The following is a 23,486-nucleotide window of genomic DNA, read 5'->3' as shown; positions in this document are numbered from 1 at the left end:
AAAGCCAAATCAGAATTTCTGTAAGGCTGTATTTCCCATGTTAGACCTATATTCTTAAGGAGTCATTTTAGACATATATTCTTAGTTACTCGTTCTTGTAATTTAATACCACAAATATACTGTTGATGTGCTATATAGCTTTGCTCTCTGCCTAAAAAGAGTAGGATTCTTTTCACCTCATAAGAACCTGTTTTCGACCCCTTGGGGGCAGTATTATCCCCGTTGAGAATGTGCGGTGTAAAATGAGGGTGTGCTTGTTAAAGACCCAGGACATGCTGGGTCCCGTAGTCTCCAGAGGACGGAAGAGGGCGGGCTGAAGTTCTTTCTTCATGATTATTTTTTAATTGTATAATTTAGGCCCTTATTAGATTTCAGAAAAGGGATGACTCATTCTTTTTTTAATTGTTTATTCAGTTGTGAGCTTGGTGATTGTTTCCTGATCCATAATTATGTCTGTTTTTCTTTCAATAAAATCTTCCATTTCTGCAATTTTACTTTCTGCCTTTCTTTTCTTTTTTTCTCCTTTGTCTCTTAAAGCTCATTGGAATTTATCATCTCTATTTCGTCTGATTTCTGTATTTGACGTTGTGTTTCATTAGATCATCTAAAAATATGTCTTTGGATTCATTTTCCAAGCATATTGCAGGAAGAGATTTTTAAAAATTTATTTCAACCAATTCATCTTTTTTTCTTTTAATATTGTGACTTAGCAGTATTTTTTGTGTTAATAGAGTAAGAGGAAATCCCATGAGATTTGCTAGATCAGTTTCGTCTAGTAGCCTGCTCACCAGGAAGCTAAATCACTACCATTAAGAAGTCATGTCATATCACTATGGACTGTAATGCATCCTCATGGTAGAGGTCCTTCTCCTCCATTTTGTAGTTCTCTGACTTCTCAGCTATTTAAAATACAACCAATATTTTCTTTCTTCCTTACCTCCACAATTTTTTTTTGTAGTACTTTGTTTAATTTGACAGGATGCAGTGCTGACACAGAAGTCTGAGACACTGGGTTCAATGCAGCTCGAACTGTGACAGTCGATAAGTTACCCTTTAAGCCCTGTTTCCCTTACTTGTGAAATAAGGCTTACATCTGTCACACAGAATTGTGAGGAATAAATGTGATTATGCCTGGCACCTAAATAGGTGCTAATTAAAACTTAGGTTCCCCACACTTACCCTGTTCCAGCAGCTCAGGTCTAAAGGGTGGCCTTACCAGTATTGAGAACCCAGACCAGAATTGTGCAGGGGCCATGTTCTCACATCATCCTTTTTCACTGGCCCACTCAGAAGCTGATAGGATTCCCTTGATCTTCAGTGGCTCAGGTAAATGTACCTGGCATGAGGTCCCTGGAGAGTGTTGGCTGGGATCATAGCAGGTAGCCAATCTGGGTCTTCCATCTGTGTCTCCCTTACCTATTTAATGCATCCTGGTATCTGCTTATTTGTGTCAGCCAAAATAGCTGGGCTAGGTGTTTACGGTTAGCACTCTTGTCTCTTCATCTTATCTTAGGAGTTTTAAGCAGGCGAAGAGCAAACAAAATTTTTCAGACTAGAAGAGAGAGAGCTCCATTAAAAAGATGAGCCCGGCAATATTCCCTCCCACCCCGTATTTTGCTCTTTCTTTGTGATTAATTAAAACCAAGATGGCATTTCCCAATAAATAAGTTCATATGTAATTAGGGGAAGCAGACACTTCTCAGCTAAGCTAGACATTGTCCAGCAGGTTAGCTCTAAACTTTTAAGTCCCAGGTACTCCTCTGACATAAATGGATTTGGTTGTCTTCTCCTTTGATGATATCACAACTTTTCATTAGAACAGTGAGATGTGGAAGGAAAGCAAACCGGGAAAGGCGTGGTGACCATAATTGTGTTCCCTGCTGTCCCCACCCTTGTTTCATAGAGCTTCATCTTGGTGCCAACTAGGAACGCGAAGCTTCCTCTTTTCCTGACCCCGGCCTCGTTCTCGCGTGGGTGGGAGGGAGGGGGTGGTAATGGGAGGGAGCTCATAGCGCAGTGATTCTCCTGCTTTATGTTTGACAAATAAAGGAAGCCAGGCCGGCGAGGGCTGGGGTGGGGGTGGGGGAGACAGGAAAGAGGCAGCCGAGGCCAAATAAGATACCGTTCGTATTTAATTTTTGATCTGTGCTCCATCTTGTATCAAAGGCAGAACCTCCGGCAGCCAGGAGATCAGTAGGATTCTTATGTGGCGGTCCAGGCAGTGGCAGGGGGAGGGAGTGAGGTGCGGCTGTTTTGCTCGGGTGCTGGACTTGGGAAACCCTCCTGGGGCCTTAGTACCAGTTGGGAATGGAAACGGTCACTTTTGCAGGATGGAGGACACCTGCATGAGGATTGAAAAAGCCATTCAGGTGTGTTGCTGCCCTGATTTCTGAGACACACACCCAGGGGGCCTCACTGCTGGCCCAGAGACGGTGTCTATGGTTAAGAGGGTGGACACTGGAGCCAGCATGGGTTTGAGTCCCGGATTAGCCCCTTGCCAGCTGTGCGGCCTCTGGCAAGTTACCTGACCTCCCTGTGATCAGTTTCCTCTTCTGTAAAATGAGGACAACAGGGTTATCATGATGACTGAGTTACTAGGTGCAGGCCTCTTAGAGGGGTGCCTGACACCTGGTCAATGCTCAGTCGAGGTTGGGGATGCCCAAGGTGGGAGGTAAAAATCCAACTACCATGCATCTTTCAGCATAATCTTTCCATTGTAATCTCACTAAGTTCTCTTGGCTCTGTGTGTTCAGGGAAGGCAGATAACCTGACGTACTTCTGCGGCATCTTGAACTCCAAACAGCAGACCCCCTGTAGCCTCGTTTCTCTCTTGAGCCCATGCCTGGGTGGGGAGGGATGGGGGCGGTCCGCTGAACAGAGGGAGGATGGAGGCCCACGGGACTGGTGTCCGGGCCCAGACCTCCTGCCTCCCTGACTTCTTTCCCAGGGCACTGTAAACACCTCAGCCCCCTTCAGAAGGGTGAGGACCTTCGGCACTTCCAGACACGGTTCTTCACTTCCCGGTGTCTGTCGACTTCCCCTTTCCACCCCTTCCAAGACTAGAGGTGACGTGGCCACGCCATACCTAGGGATTTGTCAGCATTCTCCTAAGACCAGCACGTGTGTCCCAATCTAGATGTCACGGTGCCTTGTTAAGACTTCACCCCAGTGCAGTGTTTTTGCCAGGAATGTGCCTGGGCACCCAGCGAACACATGAACGGGAGCTCATTATATAACATGAATGGGGGGCTCCAGGGGTGGCTTGAGAAATCCCCTCAGCCCCAGTGTGTGTGCCTCCTGGCCGACCTTGAACGGCCACCTAGAACTTCTACTGCCCACCATTGATCCTTCTCACTTAGTGTGGGTTCCCGGCTTGGAGCACTGAGGTTCTTGCTTGTTTACAGGCCTGTGGACTTTGGGGGGTGGCAGGCGGAGTGAGCTTACTCAAGGAACCTGGCCTTCCGCTCCCCCACCACTCAGGGACTTGGGAAAATTCTCTAACTTCAGTGAACCTCAGTCCCCTCATCTGGTACCTCTGAGCGGGGGGTTGATGTAACACAAGCTGCTGTACGGACCCGCTCAATACAGGGCAGCTTAAAAAAAAAAAAAAAGATGCTGTGGCACCTGGGCCCAGGATCCCATGAGCTGGTTTGAGCATGTCGGCCAAGCCCCGGCGGGTGGTGTGCACTGCCGCCTGCACGTGAGCTCCTCCAGCTTCTCCAGAGATCTGAGAGTAGAGGACCTCAGCTCTGGGGCAGGGTTTCTCAGCCTCGGCCCTGCTGACATCTGGGGCCGGATCCTTCTGTGGTGCGGGGGCTGCCCTGGGCATCGTGGGATGCGGCATCCCCGGCTCTACCCGTTCGATGCCGTTAGCCCTCCCTCTCTCCCCACAGTGGTGATGACCAAAAGTGTCTCCATTCGTTTCCCAGGCAAGATCATCCCCAGTTTAGAACCACGGGTCTAGAAGCATCTCAGCACCACATGAGAGAACAAACAGTATGTGACGTTCTTCCTTGTACGAACCTTGTTGCCGTGTTTCTCTCGCAGGTAGAACATTGCCGTTCGCATGCAGTGGGTTCAGGAGAAGTCGTCCTTGTGCACGCTTCAGACTGGGACAGGCCTCCGCGTGGCTGTCTGCGGACTTCCCTAAACACTTGCTGGCAGCGTGTACAGCGTTTCTCTTTGAAGGGGATGCGAAATTGCCCACTTACAAAATCCCTTCCAGACTCGTTGGCTGAGATTGCTTCCCGGGAAGGTCCTTCCCGGCGGGGTGTTGGGGGCCGCGTGCTCACTGGGCACACCCGAGGGTTGGGAGCTCCCGTGGAGGGGGTCCTCTGTATCTCGCTCACGTTCCTGGACTGGTCCCTGACCCCAACACCTGCCACCATTTCCTTCTCTCTTCTCTTGCCGGCTCCTGGCTCCCTTGGCTCCCCTTTCTCATGTGCCCTGGGGCGGCCTGAAGGAGGTTCTTCCCTTGGTAGACCAACCAGTGGTAACTGGGAGGCATTTGTGCGGGAAGGCTCCTGCTTTCCCACGTCTGAGAACCGCTCTCAGAGTCTCTCTCTTGAGTGTGGACTAGGCATTTGTGTGGCTAACTAATTCATCTGTAGAATGGGGACAGACACCTGGCCTCACAGGCCATCATCCCCGGGCCACGAGAGATGTAGGAAGTGTCCCAAGGGAAAAAAAGGGTGGCTCTGGCGAATGGGCTGGGCAGAATCCTAGGACACAGCAATGTACTGAAGGTTCTGAGATGTTCCGCAGTAAATCTGCTTCTCAAGCTGGGTTTGTGAAGCATACTTGTTCTTGGAGCGCTTCTCTGAGCCGCCGTGACGCCCTCGAGGTCCTCAGGGACACACTCCGGTGTTATTACAGACCTTGCACGATGTCACCTGAGTCCCAGGGTCTGGTGTCACTGAGGAGATCTGCTCCTCTGCTTCAGACCTCGGTGCGGACTTCTGTGCTCGTCGATCACACCTGGCTAGCACCAGGCCCTCTCCCAAACCTGCAGCCTCTCGGGGTTGCCGCCAGGAGACGGAAACCCGAATAAGTAAAGGAGGCGACAGTCGTGCATGCGACTCTCAGTTCCTCTTGTCTCTTGTCGTGCGTCCCGGGCTCGGTTCGACATTGTCATACGCTGCCTCTGCTTGGGTCTTTCCCTGTCCCCAGCTGTGGGTACTTGGCACAGATTTGGTACCTGGACACCCGCTTTTGTACTTGTCTCGCTTATTTTTCCTCTGCTGTTCCTACGTCGATACAGTGTTGGATTTGGGGATCGACCTCGCTTGGCTAAAATAGTTTGCCACCAAACATCCTTGCCACACCGGACGGCATTAGTTTTGCTTTGTAAAAAGATTTGTTTGGGATTCCTTGAATGGGTGCCCCTCCCAGGCGTGGCGAGGTATCAGCCCCTGTGGTACAGTGGCCGGGGCCGCTCTGCCAGCGTCCCCACCAGACTCCACCTGCCAGGTTCAGATCCTGCCAGGGATCGGGTTCCACGCTCCGGGGGTGGTGACGGCCATCCTCTCAGACTTCCATTCTAACCCTCTCTTCTCCCTGTCCCCCCTCCCTCTCTGCCCTTTCTCCTGCAAGGCTCTGCCACCCTTCACCACTGGCAGCAGTTGGCCCAGCCCCACCTCGGGGGCATCCTGGACCCCCGGCCCGGTGTGGTCACCAAAGGCTTCCGGACACTGGACGTTGACCTGGATGAAGTGTACTGCCTTAACGACTTTGAGGAAGACGACACAGGTGACCACATTTCCCTCCCGGGCCTAGCTACCTCCACGCCAGTTCAGCACCCAGAGACCTCAGGTGAGGGGTCCCGAGCACGCGTGACTGTCTCGGGCAGCAGAAGTTACCCGCGCCGGCCTCAGGCGTTCGCAGAGGACATGCAGGAGCCGCCAGCGGCCGAGGAGAAGGAGGAGGAGGAGGAGGAGGGGTCTGGTGAGGGCACCTCGATAAGTCCTGTAAACCCGGCACCTTTACCGGAGGCCGAGTTCTGGGCCATTCTCACCTCTGTCCCGAGCACCATCCGTAGTGGCTCTGTCTGTAGCTTCCGCTCGTCTGTGTGGGTGATGATTAAAGCGTTCCCATCGTGCGGTTCTGTTCCTGAACGTGGAGTCCAATGCCCCAGTTGTGTCACAAATGGGTGTCACTCCCTGCCCATCTTGGAGGTGCATGGCCTGCTGGCAGGGCTCCTGACGGGAGAGCAGGAAAGGCTGCTAAAACGAAGTGGATTGTTGCCCCCCCTACCCTGCCCCGCACGTCAGCTCCCCTGTTCCTGCTGTGGCTCTCGCCCTGAGTCTGGAGGGCAGGTTCCCGAGCCCCGCAGTGATTTCTAAACTGAGCTGAGCAGAGTTGGGTGTTGTAAGGGGAAATGAGGAGCACTGGATTGCTCAGACGGTGAATGAGAGACTCTGTTACCTATGAGGAGGGTGGAGATAGGAGGAAGCCCAGAAAGTGTTCAGGATTTCAGACGACACTGGGGTAGATCAGCCTTTTCACATTTCTAACTTCAATGAAGGTATTTTCTTTCCAGCTTATGCATGTGTTCAAAGTGGAGTTTTCAAAAGTGTTTTAGCAATACTTCTTAACCCAGCAAATCTGAGGAGAGTGTCAGTAAGCTTTTCCAGAGAGAGGACTCCAGATGAATCTGGAGAAGAGCTTTAGCTGATCGCCCACCCCCTGCTGCCCCATTAAAGATGGGATCATGAGTTTGCAGAATCACACCCTAGGTGTCGTCACTGGGATGAAATGGTTTGGGCTCACGGGAACCACAGGGGTTACGTGGTTACCATTTGCTCCCGACTTCCTGGGTCCCCAGCTGCAGTGCTGAGAAGACAAGGAAGCTGTCTTGTGGGATCAGGGCAGAGACTCTGAAAAAGATGATTTCACCCAATGCTGTCATCCTGATGGCATCTCAGAGTCACTAGACTTGAGGAGAGAACATGCATCTTTGTGATTCATAACTTTCATTCATGAAGGCCGCAATACTCCCGTGAAGGACAGGGCAGGAGCGAGCTGAGGGACATCATGGCGCCTCCCAGGCTAAGTTCGGGTGCCTGTGACAAGGGACGTTATTTGGGGCCAACTTTTCTTTTTTCTTTGACGTAAACTTTAGCGATATCACCAAGTAAAAAGGATTGGTTTAGCACATAAGCTTATGGTTTATTGATTTATTTTTTTAGCAACTAAGTTACCAGATTAAGCTTGCAAGGGAATGAAAATGTGTTTTATTTAATATCTCACACTTAAGAAAGGGAAACCAGCTGTGGTGTTGTTACTTCCCTTTGTTCTCAGCACCAATGTCCTTCTGGAAGGCAGGCAGTGGTACGGGAAACACAGTGTCTGCTGAGTTTTTTCACTGAAAGGGTAGGAATCATGTCAAGTGTGAGTGTGATGACCCCTCCCTGCGGTCCTACAGGTGGACCAGAAGGTGAATGTTATTTAAAGAAGCACTGTTCGGTGTGTCTTCAAGAAGTTCAGAAGCAGTAAAACTTATCATCAAGTCAGCTAAGAACTTCCCTCAGAGGTCAGAGGGAGACATCAATTATGACCTAAGTCCCGACCAGTTTCCTTACCATAAACAAGGACATATTTATTGCTTCTTCCCTCCTTCCTCAAACCTGCCCCAAATTCATCCTGGCAGCTTTGGGGAGAGGACACCAATCTAGAGTTGAAACTTAGAGGAGCCCCAGGTTGGAAGTATGTGATCAAAAAATATTCTGTAGATTGCCGAAGGTAATTTAGGAAGGGCCCGATCATTTAGACAGGATTTCTTTTCGGCTTGTTCTGGGTCAGACTTGTTAAAAGCTCAGCGCAAAGGGGATCGGTGTGAATAGTGACTTGGCTCTTTTGTTCCCTATCGAGATTAACAGGACCCTTTTGATTACTGGAAGGTAAGAAACATGTCACTCTTAAGTAATCACCCCTGAGGCCTCGAGTGGCAACTATGTACATAATTCTGGAGTCACAGGTAAATAGATGAGCTTCATCAGGGAGGACTGGGGCATTGCCTCTCTTGGGACTTGTATCCAGGCTGGTCTGGTCCCTGCCTCAGTCCACCCTTGATGTTTAGGCTTTTCTGTTGCCAGACAGCACAGTCCCAGAAGCCGCCATCTGGGCGGCTGAGTAGGGAAGAACTTTGAAGACAGAAGGTTTAGCCTTTTTTCTTACAACTGATGCTCTGGAAGGAAACTGGGGAGACCTGTATATTAGGCACTTTTGTCTAGACCCTGTTAGCTCATGGAGAAAAAGTTCTGAGTATTGAAAAAAAAACTATTAATATATTTTAATGTATTGTATCACTATTTGCTGATTTTTATAATCCCATGTCTTAAAAAGCACGATTCCTTGTTTTTATATTTGTAAATAATTTAGATGATTAAAATGGATTGTTTAAAACAATTTTTAGATTATAGTTTTACTTTTTCAGTGACGTTTTATGTATTCACACATATAGAAAGTGCAATTTATCAGAAATAGTCATTATCTTGTACTGTCTGTGTTCTGTATTTTAGGTATTTATGTGTGGAGGGAAGAGCCAGCTGTGGGAAAGGATTTAGATTAGAGTTTTAAAGTCATACAGTCAAGTTGGTAGATGGTTGGGCAGTTTAGTTGAATTATCTTGGATGCCGGGATCCTTAAAGGTCTCGAGAAGTAGGATTAGAGCAACATAGAAGAAATCGAAGGTCAGTTTATTTTCACACACATACCCATGAAGGCCACTCAGGTGGGGCAAGTGCCTGAAAGTAGGTTCATAGCAATTACGGCCACCTGTCTGGCAGTGGCCCCGCAGTGGGGATGTGTCATCATTGGGGCTAAGGTGCCAAAGTAAGGGTTGAAGGCAAAAATCACATTTGGTCAAACTGCTGTTGAAAAATCCCCTAAAGCTGCAGCACGTAGACCTGTCTCCCTCCCCCTCCCCCACTCCAGCAGGCCAGGGAAAGGCCAGGAATTAGCTCCTTTTGTGACATCCTTACTTGATACATAGGTCTAGGTTCTGTTCAGGGATGGCTACCGAGCAAGGCAAGAGAAGGAAGAGCACGTGGAGGAAAGGAGCCAGAGGGGCAGTGGGACCACCGGAGTATTTCTCCAGCGCCTGTGCGGGCCAGGAGCGGGTTGGAGCAGAGCCCCGCAGCCCTGTCCTATACTTTCTGCCCCAGGACCCAAGTGGGTCCTGAGGGAGAGTGGGCCATGGGGTCCTGACAGGTCTGGAAGGAAAGGCTGATCCCTCAGATTCACAGACCCTCAGGTGTAGGAAAGGTTCCTGTTTGTCTCCACGGAGAGAGTTGACCACACATTCCCACTCTGATAGGAAGGCTTTCCAACCCAGCGCTCGTTCTGGAGCCGTTCCAAGAGTTCGGTCCTTGGGTGCAGAGCAGATGGTCTGCTCACACCCACCCATGTTAGGCGATGCTAAGAAGCCCCTGTGCTTTTGCCTCAGGATACCTATAAAACCAGAGCAAAACAGGCCAACTGCCACGTGGAAGTGGAAAAACGACACGAAGAGAGGTCGTTGATTCCTCCCAAACTAACAGCTGGAGTCAACCCTGCTTACAACGTCCTGAACAAGCCTGCTCTTCGGACCGCTCTCTTGATGGCCTCCTCACCTCTGAAAACCACAGGAGGGCCCTCCCGTGCTCTAGGAGCAGCCACATGGGCCACTGAAGACTGTGCACAGGCGCTGGAGGAGGGAGCACTGGGGTGGGTGTCACGGTGGCATGAGCGGTCCAGAGGCACCACCTAGAGGCGGGTGGGGGAAGCGCACTCCTGAACTGGCTTGGAAGGCACTTAGCAGGGATGGCTCTCGCTTCTTGAAGCTTCGCCAGGCCAGCTCCCCACGCCTGTGAGCGTCTGCCACAGAAGGAGGGACAAAAGGACAGGGTATAGGGTCCAGCTTTGTTGGTAGCCAAAGGATCCAAAGAGGCTTTTGCATTTTGCCCCCCTTTGACATTTTAACCACATTCTTAAAAAAAAAAAAAAAAATCCCTTTTTCTCCAGAAGATATTTTAGGGGCCACTTGCGGGGAATTTCTGTCCCTCTCTGCACGATGCTGCTAGATCATTCATCTGTTAAATCACATACTTCTTAGATGAAACAGGGAGTAGACAGCTTGGCACAGTGGGAAAAATTGACTTTTGATTACTTTCATTTTGCAGGAGCCAAAAATAAGTTGTACGGAAACCAGAAAAAGATGTGTGGTTCACAAATCTCTGGGATAGAAACCTCCCAGTGTCCGCAGGCCCGTGTCTGCATCAGGGGCTCGGAGGTCCCTGTCGAGCTGTAGGACCAGATGAGGGCTGTGTTGAAGAAATGCTCAAGAGGCAGAGAAAGAGAGTTAGTAGGTCCATGTTAAGCCTGGTACTAAGGGTTTTAAAAATACCACTGTAACACTGCTTGGCTTAAAATCACTTTTATTTTATTTATTATTTTATTTATTTTTTTAAAGGGAGAAAACCGCCCTACTATAGGAGAAACTGTTCTTGGTTCCCCGTCCCCCAGAGGAAAGCACTTAGCAGAGCACATGAATCCCAGACACAGCATTGATATTAATGAAGCAGAGAGCACACAGGCCGCACGGAGCTTTTCCACATGCACTCATCACGGAACTTTTTTTTTTTTCCCAGAAAAACTCACGGGCAGAGCTATATAAAGAAGTGACAGAAAAAGTCTTTAAAGCATTTTCCTGTGTCCTGACATTTTAGCTTTTTAGGAAGAATCGAAAAACATTGCTTTGGCCTTTTTTTTTTTTTTTTTAAATGGGCAAGTAATTGACAGGCAAAGATACATCCTCCTCTCCCTCCCCCCCCGCCCCCACAATGTGATTACTCTGTGAACAAAAAGTGATGAAGTCATTAGGAGCTGGTCAAAAAGTCAAAACAAAAAGACAAGAAAAGGTACGGATGCTCTTAGATTAAGGCACGGCTTTAAACTGGATGCACAGTGGCTTCTGTTTTCAGTGGGTTTGCTTTGGCTTGGACAGAAAAGGCTGGCCTGTGGGTACCACTGTGGATGTGGTGGCAGCTTCTGGAACCGTGGGGGGTGGGGGGAGGTGTGTGTGTGTGTGTGTGTGTGTGTGTGTGTGTGTGTGTTGGCTAGTGAGTTCATAGAAATTGCAAAGCAGATCCAAACCGTGTGACCGCAGCTTCACCCTAGGTGTTCCACTTAAGAAAAGGGAATTGTCAGGCATTTTGTTCCTTTCACACAGGTGTGGCCGCTTCCCATGAAAAGGGGGAGAGACTCTAGAAAGCATTCAGTGCATCACAACGACAGTCCTCTTTTTCCAAGATTTGGAGAGGCGTTTGTAATTTTGACTTTTAAGAAGTTATGCATGTTAGCAAAAACATAGCTTGGGGGGTGTGGTGTGGCCAGGTTTCTTGGTCCTCAGAGAGCCCCTCTGAAGCAGCCTCGTACAGGTGTGTGGTTTGCGACTCCCCTTAGAAACCTCCGGGGGGAGGCATGCTCTTTGGCATCTGTGTGGGCTCACGCGAGGGCTCTTTGAAGGACCGGGTGCCACGATGGCCTTTAGAGGGGCGAATGTCTGATCTCCCCAGCACATTACCAGCCTGCCTTCCCTGTGGATGGGGGATGGAAAGCGCCGTTGGGATTGACTGAAATGCGTGACTTGGTGTACACAGATCACGGCACGTGGATGGGAGAGGCTGGTAGAGTCTCGGTGAGGCTTCAGGTCCCCACCAGAGCAACCCCACCTTGTCTGTGCTCCTTTTCTCTCCTCACGATCAGAGCAGGGGCCCCTGGGGAGAGCAGGGGCTTTCCTGCCCATCTCCGGAGGCCGAGCATCCCCCTGAGCAGCGATCACCCAGATATGCATAGCACACTTGCAGATAACCCCCAGTAGAGTCTCAGGGCCATGCAGGGAGGAAGCCCCAGCTCACTGGAGACTGTGGGCCCTGTCAGGGCACCCCCATGACTGGCTGCAGCGGCAGGATCCCAAGCACCCAGTTTCTAGTCAGTACTGGGCACCCTGTGCCCCCCCAAAGGAGCACAGCCCATCGGAACCATTTACCAAGTGCACCTGCTGCAGGCAGAAAGCACCCAGGGTCGGATCAGAGAGCAAGTGAACAGGGTGACCCTTGTCCTTCGACAGGCTTCCTATGCCCCCACGTGCAGCTAGCTGAAGGCCTGTGCCTGCATGCAGCCCGTGTTCAGAAAAAAAAAATTGCACGCTAGCCACCTGTATGTAGTTCACCGACACAGAAGATCTTGAATAATCAAGGATTAGCTGAGTTTATAGGTTCTCTTTGATAGATTCAGATTTTGTACCAGTGTCAGAACCTGGTGGAAAAGGAACAGATAAAAATAATGTAGGATTAAAAAATAATAATAAAATAAAATAAATTTGAAAAAATGTAGGATTAGGAGATGCTTGACGGAAGCCCTTTTCAGTGTGAATACTCTAACCCGTGTAATACTCTCTCCTTGCGACACGGTGACGCCCTGTAGTCCAGACTGGGGGAAAGGATTCAAGTAGGATGTCGGAGCATTAAATCCAAGAAGCCCTGTCCCTCAGAGGCCCTGAGCGGGCAGCCGGAGGTAAACACACAGCACGTGAGGCAGGGCTTTGATGTGCTGTGGGGACGGGGACTTGAGTAGCGAGCCCGCACCCCGAGCCTCCTGTCCCCGCTGAGAAGAAGTCGTCCTATGCGTCTTGCTTGGAGAACTTGCTCTCTCCTGCAGGCAGGGCTTGAGGAATCAGCCTGTATGTAGCAGCTCGGCGGCCAGCACAAGGGGCCTAGGCGACTCACTGTCTCTGTGTTGTGTCCCAAGGAAGGGAAGCGCCGCAGCAGCCCGGCAGGCCGTGGTGACGCGCGGAGAGCTGGCGGGGCCACGCGGCCCAGTGGTATTGCAGAGGGGCCCAACCTCTGGCTTGACGCTCTTGATTCCTGTTGATCTTTCTCTCCGTGGCTTCCGGGCAATGATGACTTCTGAATTTTAGCAGCCTTTTCCTATCCCCAAAACCCATTTGCGTCAGATGGGTTTCGCTTCTGCTGATGCAACCGTCTCTCTGAAATGTCCATCTCGTGCTCCCTGTTGCAATCGAAGATCCCATGTGTGATGGGGTGGAGGAGGCGTGGGCTTTTGGGATCTTTTGATCTGATATTCTGGCCATGTGTTTAATGGGGGTACACTCCTAATTTTAAATCCAGCCTTTTGATTTGTTTTTAAGGTTCTCTCTTTCCACTGTTTTGTCTTCGTTCCCTCTTTTTACTGCATTTTTCTTTCCTCCCTTCCTCCCAAATAACCCCTCACGCCGGTTATTTGGAATGCTTCTCTCAGGCTTTTTGTTGCTTTTGTTTCTAGACCTTATTGCAGTCAGAGAATCGTGATTGTTTGGTTGCCTTTTCTTCATAGCTTATTCGATTTTTGTTTTGTTCGCAGCAGTTTTCCAGTTGCCTGAGTTCCTAAGCCATCGCATTTGTTGGTTGAGAAACAAAGATTCATAAAGGCTGTTTTCATGTGTGTTTTTCCCCCCCTTCCTGCTCTGCCTGGCGCTCCCCGTGGTTGAGAGTTTGCTCTGGTGGCCGGGGTGCTGGCTGCCACGCCAGGGGCCACGGGCACCTGCCTGGACCCAGAGAGATGGGTTGGACCATAATAATCAGGGCAAAGCAGTCTTACATTGCAACTGTAGTCACTGCCACCACTTTTGTGCTCTGGCTTCGTCCTGCCTGTCTCCGACATTTTTTGTTTCATCTAGTTTCTGGGGGGTTTTTTGTTTTTGTTTTTGTTTTTGTTTTTTTTTAAAGACACAGTTGGCTGTGTGTGGATCTGTAGGTTTAGGGCACCAATCTCTTCTGTTTTGTTTTCCTTTTCCTTTTTGTCAAATCCAAGAGAAAACTTGCCATAACGAGCTAGAAGATTCTAGTTCCCAGCCTTCCGAATCTTCAGAGTGCTCTTGGCATCTGAGAACCAAACGTGTTTCCCCCCAGGAGGTCTCTGGGGGCTGAGCTGCTGCAGAGGCGGCAGGCGGGCAGGGTGGGGGGTTGTCCCAGGACCTCACTGTGCATGTTATTCAGAGCAGCATCTCCCCCCCCCTTTTTCCTTTTTTTTCTTTTTCTTTTTCTGCATTTGAGTTATGAAAGAGGGTGACCTCTACAATCATGATGTCTCCCGTAGACTCTATCACTCATTACTTTACCATTTGCCAGCTTCCTGATGCATGGTCCTCAGGCTTCTGTGATTTACTTTGCTCCAAATCATAGTCTTCAGCTGCCTCAACAACAGCTCCTTAGAGCTTTAAAAGGAGATACACTGAGGACAGCTTGTGGCCATCTTATTTTCATTAGACATCAGACATCCTGGGGATGGCAAGAAAGTGGCCTGGGGGTCAGGGGCTGCAGGCACTAGAGTGCATCAGACCACACCTGATCCTACGGCTGAAGATGGCCCCAGGCTCTGGGGGTCTTACCATCCTGTTGTTGAGGCAGCTGAGGCCCCATCCCCCACCCTGCCCACCACCGATAGACAGTAGTGGAGCCAGCTGCCCCAAGCCCCTTTTCGTGTCATCTGGAAAGGGAGCCATGTGAGCCTTGCCCCGTTTCCAGGTGGCAAGGCCCCTCCCCGCCCCGCCCCTCTCCCCTCTCCTTGGCAGAACGTGGCACCTGTTTGCCAGTGAAAAGAAGTGTGAAGCACCACAAGAAGGAAGCCGATTCTGACCCCTGAGGAGGGAAATCAAATTACCCCCATGGGCTCATTAGCTCCTCAAACTGGATCCACTACTGGCCAAAGAACGCTGATGGGGAACCCTGTCTGGATTGGGTCGGAAGCTGGAATTCGATGTGCTGCACGCCAGTGCTCAAAAGTGTGGTTATTTTTGAAAGACCACCTTCGATCCAGAACATTTGCATTACACCTTCCTTGCCCAGATCCAGTTAACAAGGTAGCTCATCCCTTCCTGCGTCCGTTGAGAGCCATGCTGGAATTTGCCTCTTCTCCTGGGTTTACTTGGATGCGAGGAATATGTTCTGTTCCCCCCCAATGTAGCGCACCACCCTGGGAAGTGCATGTCACAGACCAACTCCACCTTCACCTTCACCACATGCCGCATCCTGCATCCTTCAGACGAGCTCACGCGGGTCACGCCAAGGTAAGGGACCCCGCCCCGGGTGGGGAAGGATGCGGCGAGGTGGGGGCACTTCCTGCAAGACTCGCTGTCAAGGCAAGTCAAGTAGAGAGGCTCGTTCGAAACCAACTCCGGCCCGCTGAGGCATCCCGTAGCACTTGCTTTCTGTCACCTGTTTGGGGTCCCGTCTTTCCTCTTGACTTGAGGCCCCTGTTGATTCAGAGCCACCATAGAGACGGACCTGGACCTCCCCATAGTTGCCTTTTTCATTGGCCATGGAAGATTCTTAGGTCCGTCCTTAACCAGCCGCAGCTGACACTACCATAGGCCATAAGGCGAAGGTTGGCGTTTTGTTCCCAAGTTCGTCAGTAGGGCATGGAGTTCCTTCACAGGATGGAGTTACTGAGCCCTGCGGAAGCCCCTTGTGCCTCTGGAATAGACCACAGGAACCATGCACCACAGCCGCATGGTAATGACTGAAATGATAAAACTTGAAGACCGAACCGTGTCATGTCCATTTCCCTTTGGTGCCTTCAAGAAGTGATAGAGGTTGGCACCATCTGGCAAGAGGACCTGGATGGCGTGGGGTGGTCCACTTGGCTTCCAGTGCAAGGGCAAACGGTCTCCCTCCACATGGTGAAGTGGCCCCCTCGGCCGTTTTCTCTATGGTGCAGTCGAGCAAGATGCTGGGGTGAATGGCAGGTAACACAGAAAGGGAGGGAGGCGAGCAGGGCCCGCTCGCAGGGAGCAGCCGCCCCAGGGAGCACGTTAAACTATGAATAATTCTCCGCAGGTCATGTGAGGAGGACGGCGAAGCGGCCCTATGCCCTGTTGAGCTGAGAGGAGATGTAGGGCAGACAGTGAGCCCACAGGCGAGGCAGGGGGTGAGCACACCGCCAGTGGTGCCTGCCCCGCAGGGCCTCCTGGAAGGAGCTGTGTGTGCACGCGTGGCCGCCACTAACCCAGGACTTAGGCGTGGATGTGTCTCTGTGGTTGTGCCTGGCTAACGTGGCCTTGACAGTGGACCCCCCTAACACCTCTAAATGCTCAGTCGAGCCGAGTGCCAGCACTAATACAGGCCTAACCGAAGTTCTCGGCAGAAAGGGAATCTAAATGTTAGCTTGTCTTCTCTGTCCTCCTTCCTGCCTCTGGAGAAGCCGATACCCCCCCCTCTAGTGCCCCCCCCGGGCTCTGTGTTGGAAGAGCTCTGTGTTTCACCATGCGATAGAACTTCTCCTGGGAGAGGCCGGTGCCCGGGGCTCTCCTGCCTGAAGCCCTAGGACTCCAACCAGCATACCCATCCCCATGTCTTGTCAGGGACGAAAGAGGCCTGGGCAGTCAGTAGCAAGAGAAGGCTTTTTGCCCAAGTTTGAAAGAACGGCTGCTTGACACAAAATCACAGATCTCCCCAAGAATGGCCCTGTAAACAAGGCTTGGAGTCCAGAGTGGTTTTGCCCTCTATTGCTTGTAGACCAGTTTATAGAGTCCCACCTGTGCCTTTTGAAGAATCCACTTTTTAACCTGAGGAATCTGCTGTGGCTTCTAATCTCGTGTTTCTCTGAGTGCTCCCAACCCTCCAGCATCCCCACCCCTGAGCTTGCGTGAAGTGGGCCTGTTCTGGGTTTCTCGCCCCGTGCTGCCCAGCCGGGGGCAAGGAGCCAAAAGCTGCCTTAGCTTGAACTTGCTTGTGACCTTCCCTCCCACAGTAGGAGGCCCCTTCCTGCCCATTCCCCTGGCTGGTGTCTTGTCCAAGGTGTCTGGCCCTCCCCCTGCCAGGCTGGGGACAGAGGGTCCCCCAGCTCCTGGGGCCCACTCCAAGGGGCACCTGCAGCCCTGCCACGTCCTTGGGTGGGTGCCAGCGCAGGGCTCCGGAGACTGTAAGGAGAGGGCTGTGCTGCCTTGCCCCTGGTAGCTCATCCAGCAGCTGTGAAGGGCCTCTGTGCCTACGTGGCCTCCCAGCCCCATCCCTGTAGCAGCTGTTAAGAGAAGACCTTTCCTGTTTTTTAAGCAGACAGCAATGCCTTTCCCCCTGCAGTGCGTGTTACACTATTCTGTCCTAACTCCTGTTACTGTGGGACCCCAGCTTCTGGAACATACTGAGTCCTCAGCCAGCATGGCAGGAGTGGATAAAGCAATCTTGCTGCTTTCCTTTGGTGATGCAGGTTTCATACATCCCATGAGCCTTTTCTAGATCGCTCCACAGATGTAGGCCTGATAATACATGACATGGCTGCCTCTGACCCCACATCTCCACCCCCTGAGATGGACTCGGCAACCAGGGAAGGAGGACAAAGGGGTAGTGTGGCACCAAGGGAAGAGCCTACAGTGGGAGTCAGGAGGCCGTGTTCCGCTGCTGACGTGATACACACCGTCAGCCTCCAGCTCCCCATCACTCAGGGGCCGTCCACTGGGACGTGCCACCTGCTGGGGCCATTCCTGAGATGAGCTCGCATGTCCCATAGTCCTGGTTAACTTCTTGCCTCAGGGAAGTAGTCATTAGGAAGGAACGCCAAAACTGAGTAGATTTGGGAGGGAAAGGAAGCCTCCCTGCTGAGGGGTTTCCCTCACCCCCCATCCTTGGGGTCACTCAGACTTGGGCTCCAATCCTGGGTCTTCCATTTAATAGCTGAGTGTGACATCGACTAGCCACCTAACCTCTGAGTCTGACTTTCCTCACCTGCAAAGGGGCAGTTATGCCCGCCCTCTGGGGCTGAGACAAGGGAATCACGTGGAGCTTGGGAACTTTAAGCCGTGACCCCCATACAAGGAAACCCAGGGTCCTCTTGGGTAGGAGGGAGGAACAGACAGGGAAGGAGGCATCTGGGGAGCCTGGGCTGGGGGAGTCCTCCTTGCCCCCCTGCAGGAGACTGGCTGCGAACCTTTTCCCAGGGTCTCGTGGGCATTTGCTGACAAATGACCTCTTGTCTTTTCTTATCAGCCTTAACTCGGCTCCAACTCCAGCTTGTGGCAGCGCCAGCCACTTGAAGTCCACGCCCGTGGCCACCCCATGCACTCCACGGAGACTGAGCCTGGCCGAATCCTTCACTAACATCCGTGAGTCCACGACCACCATGAGCACGTCTCTGGGGCTGGTGTGGCTGCTGAAGGAGCGGGGCATTTCCGCAGCCGTGTACGACCCTCAGAGCTGGGACAGGGCCGGCCGGGGCTCGCTCCTGCACTCCTACACCCCCAGGATGGCTGTGATCCCCTCCACCCCGCCCAACTCGCCTATGCAGACGCCCACGGCTTCCCCGCCCTCCTTCGAGTTCAAGTGCACGAGCCCTCCCTATGACAACTTCCTGGCCTCCAAGCCAGCCAGCTCCATCCTGAGGGAAGTGAGGGAGAAGAAGAACGTCCGGAGCAGCGAGAGCCAGACAGACGTGTCTGTCTCCAACCTCAACCTCGTGGACAAAGTCAGGAGGTTTGGCGTGGCCAAAGTGGTGAACTCAGGGCGAGCCCACGTGCCCACCTTGGCCGAGGATCAGGGACCTCTCCTCTGTGGGCCCCCCGGCCCCGCCCAGGCCCTTGTCCCTGGGGGCCTGGTCCCCGAGGGCCTGCCCCTCGGATGCCCCGCTGTCCCCAGTGCCATGGGCGGGCTGCAGCTCAGCAGCGGCATGCGGAGGAACCGCAGCTTCCCCACCATGGTGGGGTCCAGCATGCAGATGAAAGCCCCCGTGACTCTCACCTCGGGCATCTTGATGGGTGCTAAGCTCCCCAAACAAACTAGCTTGCGGTGAGGAGGGCGGGGGAGGGGGAGGCCCTTCCCCCGGAGGAGACCAGGCTCGCTCCTGCCTCCCTCTCATCCCCACCCTGCACCGCACGCTCTCCCCCTTGCCTCCTCCGTCCCTCCCCTCTTGAGCTAGACAAATCAACCTCGTGCCTAATGGGGGAAGAGCGGAGACTTTGTAAAGTGTGTACATAGGACTTGCCGACCTCGTGTCCACCTGCCTTTTCTCCCGATGCCGCGGGAGAGGCCCCAGCACCGCCCCGCGCCCACCGGGACTTCGCCCGTGCTAGCCCAAGGGCAGGGGCCACCGGGCGTCTTGTTCTCCTCCTCCTTTCCTTCGAGAAGCACTGAAACTCCCAAGTGCGTTCTTATCCCATGGATAGGAAACCAGTGAATCGGTGGCTGGCTCCCAGTGCAGTACATTGAGCCGGCGCCATGCGTCTGCTGGCCGGTGTCGCTGGGCGCCTCACCTCGTGCGCCCCGCGGGAGCAGCTCGAGCCCCCCTCTGCGGCCACACGCAGCCCATGTAGCTCCCGGGATGGCAGGGCTCTTCTTCCTCCTCTGGGGGGGCCCAGCTTCCTCCAGACCTTCACTACTCTGCTTCGATGGAGAGTCGCTTCTTTTTCGAGGTGTGACTTTTTCTTTCCACACCTTTAGCCCGAATCACCCTTCGCTGTCCTGCCCTCGGTCGTCAGGCCAGACGGCTGACCTGAAAGAATGTATTGACACTCCCGCCGTGTTCTGTGTGAGGTCTTATTTTTTCCACTTTTTTTTATATGTAGGGAAGTAATGGTACTAGATGGAAAGTCGCGGTCTGTTCTCTCTGTGACACGGAAATAACGTTTCACACTCTCCCAGTCTCTAGCGAGATAGCAGCGGAGCTTGGGGACCCGGGGTCACAACCAAATTAAGACCAGACCCAAGACAGTTTTCACAATAGGGTGAAAAGGAAAGGGGGCAGGGGAGAAGGGCGTGGATGGAATGGGTCAGCGGGAAAAGTGAAAAGAAACCACCAAATGTAGTATCAAACTGGTTCATGAGAGCAACAAAGCTTGGGCGTCCTGCTGGTTCCGGTCCTCGCTGTGACAGCCGAGGCTGGCCCGTGCGCTCGCACGTGCGTGGTCTTTACGCACACAGTTGATGCCCCCACACGTTGCCCTTGTGTTTCAGGACAGAGTGGTCACAATAAGATCTTTTCTCCCGCCACCTGCCCCCCACCCCCCAGAAGCCTTGGTCTCCGTGCGCTGCTGTTTATCCCTAAGAACAGATAGAGGTGCTCGTGGGACGAACCAGAAATGAACAGGGGAGCCTGGTCCTGTTGTTGTCGCTGACCAAGTTTTGAATTTTATTTATTATGTGTGTGTGCTGTCCTCTCCTGTTCTGGTCGCAGTGTGTATGGGGCCTTCCGCTCCAAGCAGGTAACTTATTTATTCTCACCTGAGGGCTGCACTGCCTAGCACAGTGCTCCCTGGTCCTTTGTCCCAGGCATTTGTGGAAGGGTGACATCATATGCAGATGAAACTGTCACGTTGCCATCCCCCTGTTCCCCGACCCCCCGCCCACCCCGGTGAAAATACGTCCAGTTGAGTGTAAACCCAGCCACTGAAGACTCTTTGAGAACGTCTCAAAGGAGCAAGCTTCAGTTCCACACTTTTAGATTATTTATTCTCAGAACACGAGGGGGTTGGTTCATTATTTTCAGCTCCCCTCGTGGCTGTATGTGTGCACTCACTGCAAGGAAATTCTTTGTATTTGAATGTATTTTAAAGCAGTAGGTAGAATAACAAAGGAATATGAAAACCACGAACCCAACGGACCACTTTCTGTATTCAGAGAGGAGCCACCCATCACCACCAAGGAAATAGCAGTGTAAAAATAAGCACCTCGGAGGTTGCAGTGTTCAGTACAGCTCATGATCGACCTTGTGCAGCCACGACCAACAGAGTGCGTTGTCATGCGTCAAAAAAAATCAGTAAAATTTTATTCTCTAATGAATATCAATAAAAAGTTCTAGAGATGGAAACCACACTGGGATTCTGCTTGTGTCTCATTTTTGTCTTTTTCATTCACGTGAGACGTAAAGCTACTCAGCTCTTCTGGAAGATTAAATGGAAGCCATCCAGTTTACATGCTGTTCTGACCACCCCTTCTCACACAATGCTGACCCTTAGACACCAGTCCAGTTGGAACCCGAAGATCTTCCCTACCTTTCAGGGCTGCACACTGTTCCAGCATGCACACATACCCACGGTGAATCCGTTGACACTCCCGCGGACCAGTACCCTATGGCGACACAGATTTCCTTCCGGCCCTTTCTATCACAGCGCTGTAATGAGAAAAACTTGGCATGTATGTAATCTTCCACATATGTGAGCACATCTGTGCCATAAATTCCTGGAGAGATACTACCAAATTGCCCTCCACTGAGTTGTGTTAAGAAACTTTTGAGGGACGTCTGGGGGGCTCAGTCAGTTAAGCATCTGACTCTTGATTTCAGCTCAGGTTGTGGGATCGAGCCCTGCGTCAGGCTCTGTAGTCAGTGCCGAGTCTGCTTAGGATTCCCTCTCCCTCTCCTTCTCCCTCTTTCCCTCCTCCCCGCTCCTCTGTTTCTTTTTTTATTATAATATTTTTTATTATGTTAGTCACCATACAGTACATCCCCGGTTTCCGATGTAAAGTTCAATGATTCATTAGTTGCGTATAACACCCAGTGCACCATGCAATACGTGCCCTCCTTACTACCCATCACCGGTCTATCCCATTCCCTCACCCCCCTCCCCTCTGTAGCCCTCAGTTTGTTTCTCAGAGTCCATAGTCTCTCATGCTTCATTCCCCCTTCTGATTACCCCCTTTCTTTATCCCTTTCTTCCCCTACTGATCATCCTAGTTCTTATGTTCCACAGATGAGAGAAACCATATAATTGTCTTTCTCTGCTTGACTTATTTCACTTAGCATTATCTCCTCCAGTGCCGTCCATGTTGCAACAAATGTTGAGAAATCGTTCTTTCCCCGCTCCTCTGAAGTAAAATCTTGAAAAAAATTTTTAGAAACCAATGACAATGGAGGGTCATCAGAGAATTGAGAGAAAAAGGATCAAACTTATTCTGCCACCTCCATCTGTGGCAACAGTGAAATTATGCAAAGAGGAGTGGGGGGTGGCAGCATGGTTTTTAAACCAGGTGCGACCGTTCGGTCATGGTGTGACTTTGGGCAAGCCACTTACTGTCCTCGGGGCCTCTTTTCCTGACCTGTAAAATGTGAACGGTGATACACTTTAGGGCTGATTCACTAAGCTTGTCTTGAGCCATCTACTGTGCGCTCAGCACTGTTCTGGGTAGTGGGGATCTGAGTAGCTTCTGCTCTTGTCGAGTGTACATACAGTCTGTTACTGGCAGAAAGATGACACTAAACACGACATAATGAGGGCCATGCAGAGAATTATAGTGGGGTGTTGTGAGGGAATGGGTGGCAGTCAGGGAAGGCCTCTCCAGGGAGGTGGCACTTGAGATAACCGTGTGAGATCTGGCACAAGACCACGTGGCCAGAGAGCAGCCAGTGCAGAGACGCAAAGGCTGGAAAAGCGTTTGGTGTGTTTGAGGAGCACAAAGAAGACCCACCTGCTAGTAGAGAAGGGGAGCACGGTGGTGACCGGGAAGCCAGGGTGCTCACCCGGTGATCCCTCTGATCCCCTTGCTTCCAGCCACTCTGCAGGGGACAAGCCACATGATTAGTTCTGGCCTGTGGGCTATGAGCAGAGAGAGATCTGTGCCTGACTCTCCACACCCCTCCCTTCCCCTGAAGCGCAGGTGGAAATGGGGAGACGTGTTGGTGCAGTCTCCATCACCCTGGGTTGCCCGGGAACCCTGTAGGCCAGACTCCCTGCCCAACCTGCGTTTTGCACGTGATCTGAAGGAGAAACAAACTTGTTAAGCCAGTGAGGTTCTTGGGCCGTATGTCACAATCCAGTGTAGGGCCCAGGTGTCTGTGGTTTACCAAACCCTCCCAGGGATTCTGGAGCTTAAGTTTGAGAACCACTGTGCTGGGAGGGGCGGTGTTGGGGTGGGAGTCTTGCTACGAGAGGGAGGGTTTTCCCTCCAGTCTCTCCGGGCCGCGGGGGCTTGAGGCCAGACAGTTGCGGCCCATCTTGCTTGAAGGGGAGAGGCAGAGTGAGGGGTTTATCTGCCCAACTGAGGTGGGAAGGCTTTGAGACAAGGTGACTCTGGATCTGGGCTTAAAGGATGGGCAGGCTTTGCCCCAGGGAGGGAAGCCATCTCAAGCAGAGGGTAAAGATGTAGAGGAGGAATGGGAAAAGGATCCTAGCATGATGCATTTTTTCTAGGCCCTTCCTTACAGTAGCATGGTAACTGATAAATAGAGAAGGGGCAATAGAGTTAGGAAAACCACCATTTTGCAACCCTAAGACCAACTCATCTTGACAAAGATGGACACCAAAACCACTGGGTTGGGTGAGAGTGTGTTAGGTAGCAGGATAATTACACACGTATCTTCCCGTAGAATGTTTATTAATTTGCAAAGGGGAAAAGGTAACTCTGCAGTGGAGATACCGGTCACGCACCACTTCCCACAAGTCCTTAAACTTCACATTACCCAAAGGAGACAAAACGGTATCAGCACCTCCTGCTGTGCTGTACTGGGAAGGGCACATGGCTTCTAGG

At 51.8% G+C, this 23,486-nt stretch overlaps 1 protein-coding gene across 10 annotated transcripts in view; it reads left to right on the top strand.

Annotated features, from left to right (window-relative positions):
- Window positions 1–20,835, top strand: part of TRAK1 (trafficking kinesin protein 1) — a 115,255-nt gene extending 94,420 nt beyond the window's left edge. For 7 of the 10 annotated variants that reach the window (XM_040636918.1, XM_040636922.1, XM_040636917.1 and 4 more), the window contains 3 exons: window positions 5,593–5,811; window positions 15,004–15,106; window positions 18,021–20,835. In XM_040636918.1, the coding sequence (XP_040492852.1) occupies window positions 5,593–5,811; window positions 15,004–15,106; window positions 18,021–18,819 (1,121 nt within the window). In that variant the 3' untranslated portion in view covers window positions 18,820–20,835. The other 3 variants (XM_040636923.1, XM_040636916.1, XM_040636924.1) reach the window with 2 other exon arrangements.
- The last annotated feature ends 2,651 nt before the right edge of the window (window positions 20,836–23,486 follow it).

Source organism: Ursus maritimus, unplaced genomic scaffold (assembly GCF_017311325.1).
Source record: "Ursus maritimus isolate PB19 unplaced genomic scaffold, ASM1731132v1 scaffold_20, whole genome shotgun sequence".
Taxonomy (NCBI): domain Eukaryota; kingdom Metazoa; phylum Chordata; class Mammalia; order Carnivora; family Ursidae; genus Ursus; species Ursus maritimus.
This window is presented reverse-complemented; position numbering and strand designations above follow the sequence as displayed.